Genomic DNA, 11847 nt, shown 5'->3' with positions numbered 1-11847 from the left:
ACCACAGGTCCGTATGAAATACGCCAAGATTCAACTTTGATTTGTTTTAATGATGTTGGGTTTGGTTTCCTTATAGCTCACTGAGCTTACGACCCATAGCACTGGCAGAAACGGATACAACTCAACTGTATTGTATATAGAGATAAAAAAAAACCCAGGAAGATTTTAAAAAGCTGAAAAGGTCATCTGGTTCAATGTTTTTTTTCCAGGGTTTCAGCTATTCCGGCTATTTCAAGATATCTGTCATTGTTTACATGTTTTATCAGCTGCTACTTAAAAATAAAAAGATGAGCCAACACCTTACTTTAAGACATTTCTAGAGCTAAAGACCCTGAAGAAGTGATGCGTTAACACTTTAATTTAAGATGGTACAATAATAATTGATCACAGTTAAAATAATCCCATGAGCTCAGTGCTTAAGTTAATAATAAATTGACATTTCATTGGTTTAGGAAATATCCAGCAACTGAGAGTAGCATTACTTAATCGTGTACTGTAAGAATTGTAGGTCTCAGGTTCAATCTTGAATGAAACCAAGATGACTGCATGCGTCTTTGTGTGTGAATAGGTGTACAGTATTTACGTGTGGAAAGTCTCTTATCAGAATAGTTTTAATAGCTCTGAACTCTGAACCTTTGGATCTGTTCATCCTCCATTCAACAACAAATTAAACATACGTGGTAGAAAAGAGAAGTAACCAGCTGATAGCAGTTCAGGCTGATGAACTAAAACCGCTCGTTGTCTGGCTTCTCCATCAACTGGTTCAGGTCTCTTAACAAAGACGTTTTGGGGTGCTGCAGAACTCCTTCATGGCATCTTCAAGTGTATATCGAGACTTTGTAAAGCCAGACAGCCATGAGCCCCACACAGGTGTTTTCAATTTATTTTCTAATTAGAGCTTCCCTCAGGTCTCCAGGCAGAGCTTGATTGACAGCTACCAGACTCACCTGTTTGGGAACGACAAAGACTTTTAACACTCTAGCAGACGACAATAGGACCAGAGGTCTAATTAACTGAAAACACCTGTGTTGGTGTGCTGGGGGGCATTTTAAATATCCTTCTTTTAAATCTCCCATCTCTAAACAATGTAAATCTTTGTACAGCACAATGTGCCACAACTTTAATTCCTTTCATACTTTGATGTATTTATTAATATGTCCAATCTTATTTTACCCTTTAACCATTTTTTCCCTTGTATTGTCTAAATAAAAGCCTAACAATCTCAACTCAATGAAAACACCCGATATGAGGCTTGACGTGTTGCTTTGTGGAATGTAAGAGCATGTACTGTATGTAAATAGTTTGAGGATGCAAATGTAAATAATAAACTGCTATATGAATGCTTTAATGTGCCTTTTGTTTCTGTGGCTTGATTGTAGAGAAACAACAAAAACACTGCAACAAAATTGCTGGCCACTTTGCTCGTTAGAATAAACTCAACCCACACCTGTTAAAGTCAAGCTGATCCGATGTCATACAGTCGCCAATACTTAGCAGCATGAAGTATAACAAAATAATTTCCATGTAAAAATATACAGACAACAAGCTAGATTGCAAATGTTTATTGTTTAAGGATATGCATTTACATGCACATAATAAAGCAAATAATTAGGGAATATATTGTTTTTCAAATAGCATAGGCTTCTTTCGACCAAGTTAGAAAATAGACCTGGCACTAGTCTTCAAATAATAATATAAAACTCACAGGAATTTAATACGCATATTTAACAGAAGGGAATATCCTGCAGCTGGAGGCATACGAGGTGCACCACAACTCTTAACTCGATGCTGCAGATCGATTGCTTTGGATAAACGGGGGTTTATTGCCAACAAGAGCCGACTGACCACACAGATGAACTGACTTTGGCTACTTGAGGGAAATATTTTCTAAATGATATTCCTAAAAATAAACCTCACAAATGTTTTGGTGTGTGAGATTTAAAGTACTGCTCCAGAACCAGGTTTACTGTAGTGGCCTGAGAGCAGTCTTTGGTCGGCTGAGCAGCACTCAGGGGAAGATGAGAATTTAGTGTCAAGTTTCAAGCATTTTATGAAACAATTCATATTATTATTCTCATGATTTTTTTTTTATTATTATTCGAAGACTTACAGAATGAGGAAATAAAAACACTATACAAATGATTTTTCCCCAAAAGGCACTGTGGGTCCAAAAAAAAATAATATATTTGCAATAATCATTTGCAAGGATTTAAGAAAAGAGTTAAAATACACCCAAAGCTCTGAATCAAAAATTATGTTTTGATGTGGATACTACTGAGGGAAAATCAAAAATGTAACCCTATTATCATCATACATTCACTACTGAATATGAAATCACAGATAGCTGTATGTGCTCAAAGACACAAGAGTTTATCATTGCACCTTTACCTGTATGAGAGTTTGTTTTTGCTATAGTTAGTAAGTGGATGTGAGCCCTTGACTGGACAAATCTTATCATGTGAATAGTTATTTAAAAGCTTCTTTTTTTTATTGCAAATTAATTGTTTGTTTAACGTTTTAGTGAAAGATCACTGAAACGAGCCCTGAAATATTTTTTTAAGAAATGCTAGTTACAAATTTAAAGATTGGGCCTTTCTTAGTTCCATTTACAAGGAATAACTTAAAATCCCCTTTCTTTAATATACTTCTCAAAAATCCATAATGTACAAAAAATTGCAGTGATGGTTACATTTGCACAGGTGCAACCACAAATAAAAAACTATTATTTTACCAGTGCAGGCTTATGAAGATGGCAACCGTCTTAAATCCACTTTATTTAAAAAGGTGCTACACTTTGACCCGTTGCCAACACAACTCCTCATACTTTTTAGATCATACTAAAAAGCTTGGACCCAACACAGGGCTTCAACAATAAAATCAACTTTCCAAAATGGAAAATAAAAATAAGCAAAGACAAAGCACGAAGAATCAGGAGTCACATTTTTAAAATAATAACAATAATATTTTTTTCTTTTCTTGTAGATGATTATGGAAAAATATAATTTGTTACGGCACGGCCTGGTCCCTCTCAAGTGCAACAATCCCTCAACTGTGTTGTTTCTCATGCCGTTTTAGGAAGTCACAGAATGATGGCGGCACAGCGGTGGCCCACAGTGATGACACATCCATCCCCGACACATGCAAACCAGATTTCTGCAGATGTCATGAGGGAGGATAGGTTTAGGCTTTAAAATAGCAGCTCAACTTAGTATTGTAAAGAGTATCCCACATTTGACTTTCTCCCATTCAGCTTTATCACTTCTGCTTTTTGTAAGCATCAATAAAAGAGTAAAATAAAATAAAAAGTTTGTATTCAGAACATCATTCAGGGGTCAGCCTGTGCAGGTCGCCCCTATATCCTACTTTACAACCTGTCCACATACATTCAACTCCACCTACTCAAAGCCTTGTCGCTCCAGTTGACGTTTCAACAACAGGCTGAAACTTCTGGTTCACACATGTCTGGCTTGTCCTGTCACTGAAGAACCAAACCCACTGATCTGCTTTGACTTTACCGTGCTCCCATTTATTATATTCACAATTCTCTCTCCCTCTCTGTTACTGTATGGACTGACATTCACACAATAGTCCTGCCTGCACCCAGAGCAGGTAAAAATATGATTAGATTTAAACGTATAACTTTAAACTCAACCGCCGGCTTCCCAAGACAATTAGTGGGGCTTCGATGAACAGTGAAATTATGTGATAAGGCTATCTGAGCTAGCAGTGGTACCACCACCAACGCCCAAAGAACAGGAGTGCTTCTTTAGATTTCCGTTTGTATACAGCGGTTTCTTGTCGGGCTTACAGGCTGTGCGGCAGAGTTTTTGGTGGTCTCCTTTATTCTCTTATCCTTCTCCGGCTCCGTGTCTGCGATGGCGCATCCACTCTCCTCACTGATGTGTAGAAACGTCCCGCTACTTTCCTCTTTCGGTGAAGCAGGTGGCGATGACGATAGCAGGCGGTGGGGGAAGGCCGCGTGGCTACTCTGAGGTGGATAATGCTCCAGGCGGTCGTTCTCCACCTCGGGCATGGGTGCGATGGTGACGTCTTTGAAGGCGGTGGCGGGATGATGAAGGTGGGGGTCCGTTGGGGCGGAGCCGGACAGATGAGGCGGTCTTGAGGTCTCAAGGTCCAAGCAGCTGAGCTCTGAGGAGAAGTGGCTACAGTGCGAGTCGGCCACTGAGGGCAGGCTGCCACTCAGAGAGGGCGAATCAAACTCAGAGGAGTTGGTGCTGCGCTGCTCCAGAAGCTGAGCGTCCATATCTCCTCGTGTCTCGTTCATCTTTGAGTCTCCTTTGTTGCTGCTGCTGGCTCTTTTCCAAAGCTTTCCACTTCTCTTTATGCTCCCTGAAGTGGAGGGTTCCTTTGACCAGGGGGACGAGGGGCAGCACTGGTTGTCGTGCTGCGCACAGCAGCCAACGGAGGAACACGCGCATGTGCCACCGCTAGCACCTTTAAGGCCGGCAGTGCTGCTGCTACAGCTGGCCCCATCCAGGCTGCTGCTGGCGCTGCAGTGCCTCACCTTCTCCTGTTTGGACTCCACGTCGGTCTGAACATCCAGACTATTGTCTCTGCAAAATAAGATCACGCTTTTACGACAACTATCTTTGGCACATATGCACATTCACAAGCATATTTATTAAGAATTAACTGTTTTTATGTGCTTCTAGCATCTTTTCCTACTAAAGCAGAAAGCAAACAGTAAATAAAACACACAATTACTTTCCTTCAAACTATTTTACGGCAAGGCTTCTGGCGCAAGGTACGAGAAAAACTAGGACAGGGATTCTTTTTAAAAGTAGGTCAGAAATGTGAAAAGTAGGATGAGTATGCTGATTCCTGACCTTTCCAGAGGCATATAGGCATTGAGGATGGATCCTGCCATGGCTTTTGTGCTTGCGTTGTCACTGATTGTCCCAAGACTGAAGGTGGCTGACTCCCCGCTCAGACTGCAGCGCTCCTTCTGGACATCAGCCTGCACTTCCATCCTGGAAATAACATTTGAAACTAAATGTAAAAATGTATTACATCTCAATGAGACGCTGCATGTTTGCTTTATCCAGTATGGGAGAACACAAAGGTAGATACTAAGACAATACTATGAAATCTATCCACTCGGCCAAACCGAATATTATTATCTCAAAATAATCAACATGAACCAACACTTTTCTCAATGAAAATGTACAGCGACGCAGAGTTCATCCAGCTGTATTACCTGTTGTAGCAGCTGCCAGAGAGGCTGCCTGTGATGCTGGTCCCAGCGAGGGCCGTGGTGCTGGCGTTGTCGCTCATGTTGTCCCGCTGAGTGGAGTTCATGCCGCAGCGCTCCATGTGGCTCCCACTGACACTCAGGCCCGTAAGGCCACCGACACTCGCTCCATCTCCGAGGCTGGGATTGTTGAGCCGAGTCTCGGCCACGGAGGTTGTGTCTGAGGAGAAAGGGGGAAGTTTTGTTAATTTAGAGTAATTTTTAACTGGCAAATAAGAGTCATAATGTGCAGCAAAGAAAGCAGAAAGTCATGGGTAAAAATGAGGAGGAGGGAACTACAGATTGAGCCATAAAGAAGAATCGGGACCGTTGACTCCAAATAACAGCAAACTAAAATGATATTGATGCCAGGGTCCAAAAGTTCATTCCTCTGAAGTTACATCTATGACTGACTAAATTAATTGAAAAGTACAATCCCTCACCCTAAACACCTCCTGGGAAAGCAAGACAAGCTTGACCTCACACAACCGCCAGCTTCACAGTGACGAACATACGACAGGAAAAACATGCGTCATTTCACAGCAGTGCACACCTCAAACACCCATACAGCGTTTTGTCAATTCACTGGCTATGAATAATCCATATGTACACACAAAAGGCACTGACGGGCGTAGGTGTACTTCAGCAAGCCAAACAGAGTTGCATGTGCCAGCGCACACAGCTTCCACAACTCCTTGTGTTGCGGAAAAGCTGCTGGTATTTTCCAAATATATAGGAGCTGGACATAAATCAAGATTATTGTGGCAATAATAATGACTAATAAATCCCGCTACAGTGACTGTATGGCAGGAGAGTGTGTTTATAATATACAAGCAAATGTTGGTCATTATGGAATGTAGTAATAAAGGTTTAACAAAAGCATTTGATTTGATTTGAATTGTTTAATATGTGCTAATTGTTTTACATATTTTTATGTCTGTGTTCGGTCTGTTTTAACGGACTGAAAGACAAATAAAGTTTAAGTGTACTTCCGGCTCTTACTATTCATTCAGAATACTCCTGGCAACACGTAGGAAATCAGTGGCATTGCTTTGGTTCCAGATGCTCACCTGTGGCTGCCGCCCTGCTGCCTATGTTGTCATTTTCATCGTCAAACTCTATTCGCACCCCTTTGCCATGGAGAGCAGACACTCCACAGCCGCCGCTTCGGCACAGAGAGATTGGGACAACTCCGTAGACGTACGCCAGCATTATGGGAACACCAATACCTAAACAACACAATGTAAACACACACTTAAATAGTGGAGATTTTATCAGGGTTCAATGGTTAACATAAATGTAAAGCATATTCATTTCCAAACACTGTGAAAGAAATTCCCAGCACTTTCAAGCGCTTCAAGAAGCAGAAAAGAAAAGAACAGCATGTGACAAATGTTTTAGGACAATTTCCAAACCAGATGATGCTTTTATACGGCTTTATCCTAGCAACCCACAAAAAATCCTTTAAAAATAATCTAAATGTTGTTGATAAACAGATGGGAAAAGTCATGAGGGAAAAGAAAGGAAAAAAAACTTCTTTCTTACCAACAGTGACTGCTGCTACCACAGGCGACACGATCACAGACAGCGTCACGCCACCGGCTATTACCAGGTTCCTCTTGTGTTTAGAGATGTCCTTGCCCTCATAGCGATTATGGATCTGAGGAGGAAAATCATTTAGACTATATACATAAAATAAGATAAAATAAGATAATCCTTTATTAGTCCTGCAGTGGGGCAATTGCAGGATTACAGCAGCAGTGCACACAAGAGACACATGGTAAAATAAAAAACAAGTAATATAAATAAACAGTAAAACAGTAATAAAAACAGTAAAGAAAAAATAATTCACAATAGCAATATTGTATATGCAGACGAAATAACAATGTATTCAAATTGCACCAGTTGAAGTGATTAAAGTGACCCAAAGTTATTTAAGTTTGAAGTGTTTTTGTGGTCTTCTGTGAGCATGTGTATTCCATCTCACGTTGTAGTTCGATGCCTTCATCTGAAAAAACGTTGGGTTTTGACCCCGATTGTTCCATGTCCCTCCTCAACAGCCGGGTGTTAGCTCTCACCTTTCTGCCCACATAGACCGGGATGCCAATGATCATTGCAGGGATGGCAATGCCGGCTATGAGGGCGATGCCCACGGGTGCACCCACCAACGTGCCGAGCTGCCAGAGGATCTTCTTCTTTCTGCTCCAGGGCTTCTTCCCCCAGAAGGTGCAGCCTGATGGACTGAGAGAGGAAATGGGTTGTCAGAGCAAACAGATAGTGTATGTGTATATCATGTTTATAATAACTAGTACATCTAGGGCTGAATCATAGCTAAAGTAATTACTGAGAGTTATTATTATTTTAAATAGAAATCATTATATTTATTAGTGCACAAAAGTGACAGTCGACAACTAAAGATGATTAAACCGGAGTAATTAATGAGGGCAGATGAGCAGTTGTTTTTGTCTCACCTTAAATAATGCAGGTCAGAGATCTCCTTCATACACAGCCAGCAAAACTCACAGCCGCAGACTGCACAGGTCATGTGATTACAGCTTCCATCGTTCATCTTGATGATGTAGGCAGCACAACGAGGGCATGGCTTGATGTCGTCACCTAGGTGGGGTCGACGGTTGAGGGAAAAGCAGCTGAAGCATTTTGCATACAGTATTTTGGGGCGAGTATTTTTAGTGCATATTGTGGCTGAAAAAGGAGATGGGTGTGCTGAATACAGTGTGTGTGAGTTTGAGCGCAGGTATTTATTTGTAGGTTACCTGCGGCGCCACTCTCTTGGCTGTAGCTGAGGGAGGAGGACCTGAAATTTCTCAACCGGAGGGTTTGGGCCCTTTGTTGCCGTGCGGTGTCACATGTCTGGTTGGGATGCCACAGCTGTTTGCAGTGGTAGCAGAACTCTGTCCCACAGCCCTCACGCCCACAGGTGATCTTCGGGCAGCTGGCACAGCCAAACGCAATAACGGCGTAACTGAGAGAGAGGAAGAAAAAAAATAATAATAATCAGCCAAAATGGTGGTTAGTATTTGCTGATAGAAAAGCATGGATGTAGTAGTTTAGCACAACACTAGGGGGCAGCAGGGATAAAATAACTAGTGGAGGGATGTGCAGGAGTATAAAACTAGAGTGGGTAAAACTAAGGAGCAGTTTCTAGTGTGTTTAAATCCCATAATCCAATAGACTCTCACAGTATACACTGCTGCTATTCACGTCGCCAGGATTCCAACACGTTGAGAAGCGTTGGTTACATAAACACAGGAAACTAGCTGACTTTCCATGATTTCCCCCGATGAGCTCTGTTCCAATTCGTCTGTACTGGCACAATCAGTTCTGCATGACTGCCTCCCACCGGAGTCATCAATCATAACAGTGGTCTATTTCAGAGTAATTGTAAGGTAAACAGCATGATCTTATTATCGAGGCAAAGTTTGCAAACTGTTTTGTTATAAACAGGCAAATATCATGCAACGGGACACACTGGCACTGCAGTACAGTAAGTTTAATATATTTGGGCTTTAGACTTAGTCTAACAAAACACTGGGCATCGTCAGTTTTTTTTAGACCAAATGATTAATAAAGAAGATATTTGGGAGATTAATTGAGAATGAAGAATAATCCTTAGTTGCAGCCCTACTTGAGAGATGACTTGACAAAAAGTTCTTAATCTGTTTCTAATGCACTGAGATCCAATCTAGTTTACAGTAGAGCTGGGAGACGAGGTTCATCACAAGCCTTTCTTTGCACGATTATGGTTAAAACCTCCAACTACGTTCACCCTCAGTAAGGGAGGACTTTCTTCTGGGTTCCTGTCAGCTGACGGAAACATAAACAAGTGTAGCTGACGTCATGGCATCCTTTTACGATGCCTTTTTATTAATGTTCCCTAGAAACTGACCCGCTTTGCAGTCCAGTATCAGGGGTGATGAGTGTGGGCACCATACACCTGGAGACCATTCTGTCTAGACAGTGTCCAGACAGGCTCCACTAACACCTGGGTGAGGCAAAAACTATGGCAAATGGTGTGTAAGTCGTAACGTGGATGGGAGAACTTCTGAATGGAAGAAATATGTAGGACACCACTGTGGAGTCAAGACTCTACATTCTCTTCACGTCAAGGAGGATTACTTACATTTGACCCAATATCTTGCACAAGTAATTATACACCAATAGGAGCGACAGCATTTACCGGAGGAGTGTGTGACACTGAGCCAAAACGAAACTGATTAGATGACGAGAGCAAGAAGAGCTGAAACAAGCTTATGAAAGAGCCATTATTCTTACAGACAGGGTCAGCAGTGTTCATGCAACAAAGAGAAAGAGAAAGTGACAGACAGAAAGACAGAGAGACATAGAGACAGAGAAAGACAGAGAGAGACAGAGAGAGACAGAGCCATTACCGAATTCAGCAATCACTCAAAACTGAACCAACAATGATGAACTGAATGCTGGGAATGTTGCTTGGTAACTGCTCCAAAACTCTATGAAGCACTATACATGAACAATTTTCTTAAAAACAATACTGCCAGCATGAGCAAAACAAAACAACAAACAAAAAAAAAGAAGTAAAAAAGACTGCAGCGAGTGCAGATAAACAGCAGCGATTATGCTGCATGCCTGGTGGTTGTCATGGCCAGACAACAGGTTAAGCAGGCTGACCTCGTGAGCACAGAGAGCAGAACAACATCAGCTTCAGTTCAGGCCTCTGTGAGCAAGCTGTTGAATGCCTAACAGCTCCAAACATACGAGACCCTGACCTGACCCTCAACTCCACCACCACCACCACCTCTTTGTGAAAGACGGAAACCAGAACAACAATCTCCTCCTCAGAGAATCAATAGAGTTTCAATGACTGAATGATGATTATTTTTTTTGAGCAGAGTCTGAAGGAGTGGACTGAGGTTAGCAGACACCCATCTGAACTCAAGATAATAATTTACATTGCCAAATACTCAAATCCAATAACTGTGAGTTTGTATTTTACTGTTTATTATGTGTGGTGCTCTTATATTTTCTGGTCCTGCAGTTTCCTTATTTTAGCATAATGCATTGGTCCCTCTGTTTTACTATGAAGCACTTTGTAACTTTCTAGAAAGTGCTTTACAGTAAACAAACTATAAATGAGTGGCAATGATTATTATTTTTAAAACAGGTAAGTCACTACCAGCTTTAGTCGTTCTGTGGTTAGAAGAATTCCAGGTACGGTCTGATCACAATAGGCGTCATCATCCCTTGCTGCTCACGTCTTTTTGGCTGACTCATGAGGCTGACAAACAGGTCTATTACTGCTACGAGTTATTTATAACTCAGGCATCAATGCAGAAGCTGGGCGAACTTCAAATGGCCAGTTTACAGCCTTGAAGCTTTTTTTAAAATGCAGCTGCTTGCTATGTTATTTTTGGACTTGTGTAGTTCAAAAGAACAAAAACATCAAGCACATCTCAGGTAACCCAAATAGATTTTTTTTTTATATTTAGCAAAGTGGAAGCTTGTGTGGAAATAATCCCACATGCTTGATGTTTTAGGGTTAACTGGCTTTGTTGCCATTAATGTTAGGTTAACTTTATATCAACTCAGCTGGTGAGTCACATTTCATGTAAAGCGCAGGTTGACCTCAAGTGTTAATCTATGAGGAGCCTATAGAACTGCTCAGCTCTCGTTCTTACCCGCAGTCGGGGGCCGGGCACCAGCGGCAGTCGGGTTCAGCCACCAGCCACCTCCTCAGCATGAACTCCTCGTACTTCTCCATGATGGCTCGGTCCCCCAGGATTATCTGGATGTCGTGGGGATTGAAGCGCTCGGCGCACTCGGGGCAGCAGATGTTGACGCGCGACTCAGAGATCTCGATGCGCAGATACTGTCGCAGGCAGTCTGCACAGGAGCGGTGGTGGCAGGTCATGATGTCTGGGAAGAGCTCGCGTGCGTGGCGCAGTAGGCACAGAGGGCACTCCAGCAGCTCGGATGAAGAACCCGACAGTGATGAAGTGGATGCTGCAGCCAGTGCACAGTGGGCAGAGGTTTTATCATGGACCGTCTCTGACTGGACGCTTTCCGTGCTGACAATGGCGTCCATACCAGCTGCGGCCTGCAGAGGCCTGGACTTGCGCTTGGGGTCGCGGTCAGGCCGACGGCGGCGGCTGAAGAGTGAGTGGAGGGACAGGCGGCGCTTTTTGGGGGTCTTTCTAATTGAAGGGAGGCTAACAGAGGAGGCGGCAGAGTGGAGGTCTCGCTCTGAGCCTGTGCTGCCATGATGCTGCTGGTACAGGCTGCTCATTACGCCAGAAGGGGTGCTGGTGGTACGACCAGAAATCACCACATCAGGACTGGGAGAGGGAGGGAGGGAAATGTAGAGAGGGACTAGGGTTTAAAGGAAAGGATGGTCAGCCGAGGGGGCTGTGTTGCTGTTGCTGGACGCTGCTATTGGAGGTCTGGAAGTCTGTCGTGGTCGGTCCATGGTTTCAATCAAAGCGATGATATGTAGATGTTCAGATCCAATACATAAACCTGACAGAGACAGAAAAAATGAAAATCAGGTACAGCGCCAAAGCTGAATGCATTAGCTTTTAATGTTCTGCAGCACTTGGATG

General features: G+C 42.6%; 1 protein-coding gene across 1 annotated transcript; it reads right to left on the bottom strand.

Moving 5' to 3' along the window:
* Positions 1 to 1557: 1557 nt before the first annotated feature.
* On the bottom strand, positions 1558 to 11573 carry LOC306748501 (E3 ubiquitin-protein ligase RNF19A-like). The gene is made up of 9 exons (XM_079231676.1): positions 10927 to 11573; positions 8026 to 8234; positions 7723 to 7867; positions 7330 to 7492; positions 6797 to 6911; positions 6322 to 6480; positions 5219 to 5432; positions 4848 to 4991; positions 1558 to 4574 (listed from the first exon to the last, which is right to left on the bottom strand). Exons 1-9 carry the CDS (start codon positions 11532 to 11534, stop codon positions 3767 to 3769), a joined length of 2565 nt encoding a protein of 854 aa, XP_079087802.1. The 5' UTR covers positions 11535 to 11573; the 3' UTR covers positions 1558 to 3766.
* Between the last annotated feature and the right edge of the window lie 274 nt (positions 11574 to 11847).

Source organism: Taurulus bubalis (assembly GCF_910589615.1).
Source record: "Taurulus bubalis genome assembly, chromosome: 16".
Lineage (NCBI taxonomy): Eukaryota > Metazoa > Chordata > Actinopteri > Perciformes > Cottidae > Taurulus > Taurulus bubalis.
The sequence above is the reverse complement of the archived record's forward strand: the minus strand, read 5'-3'. Positions and strand labels throughout refer to the sequence as shown.

Bases quoted from the DNA above. Each gene is read 5' to 3' on its own strand.
- LOC306748501 (XM_079231676.1), bottom strand. From the start codon at position 11,534: ATGAGCAGCCTGTACCAGCAGCATCATGGCAGCACAGGCTCAGAGCGA. The intron at 8,235-10,926 runs GTAAGAACGAGA...CCTCTCTCTCAG, and splicing joins TGCCCGGCCCCCGACTGCGG to TTACGCCGTTATTGCGTTTG. The intron at 6,912-7,329 runs GTGAGAGCTAAC...TTTCCTCCTCAG, and splicing joins CGGTCTATGTGGGCAGAAAG to ATCCATAATCGCTATGAGGG.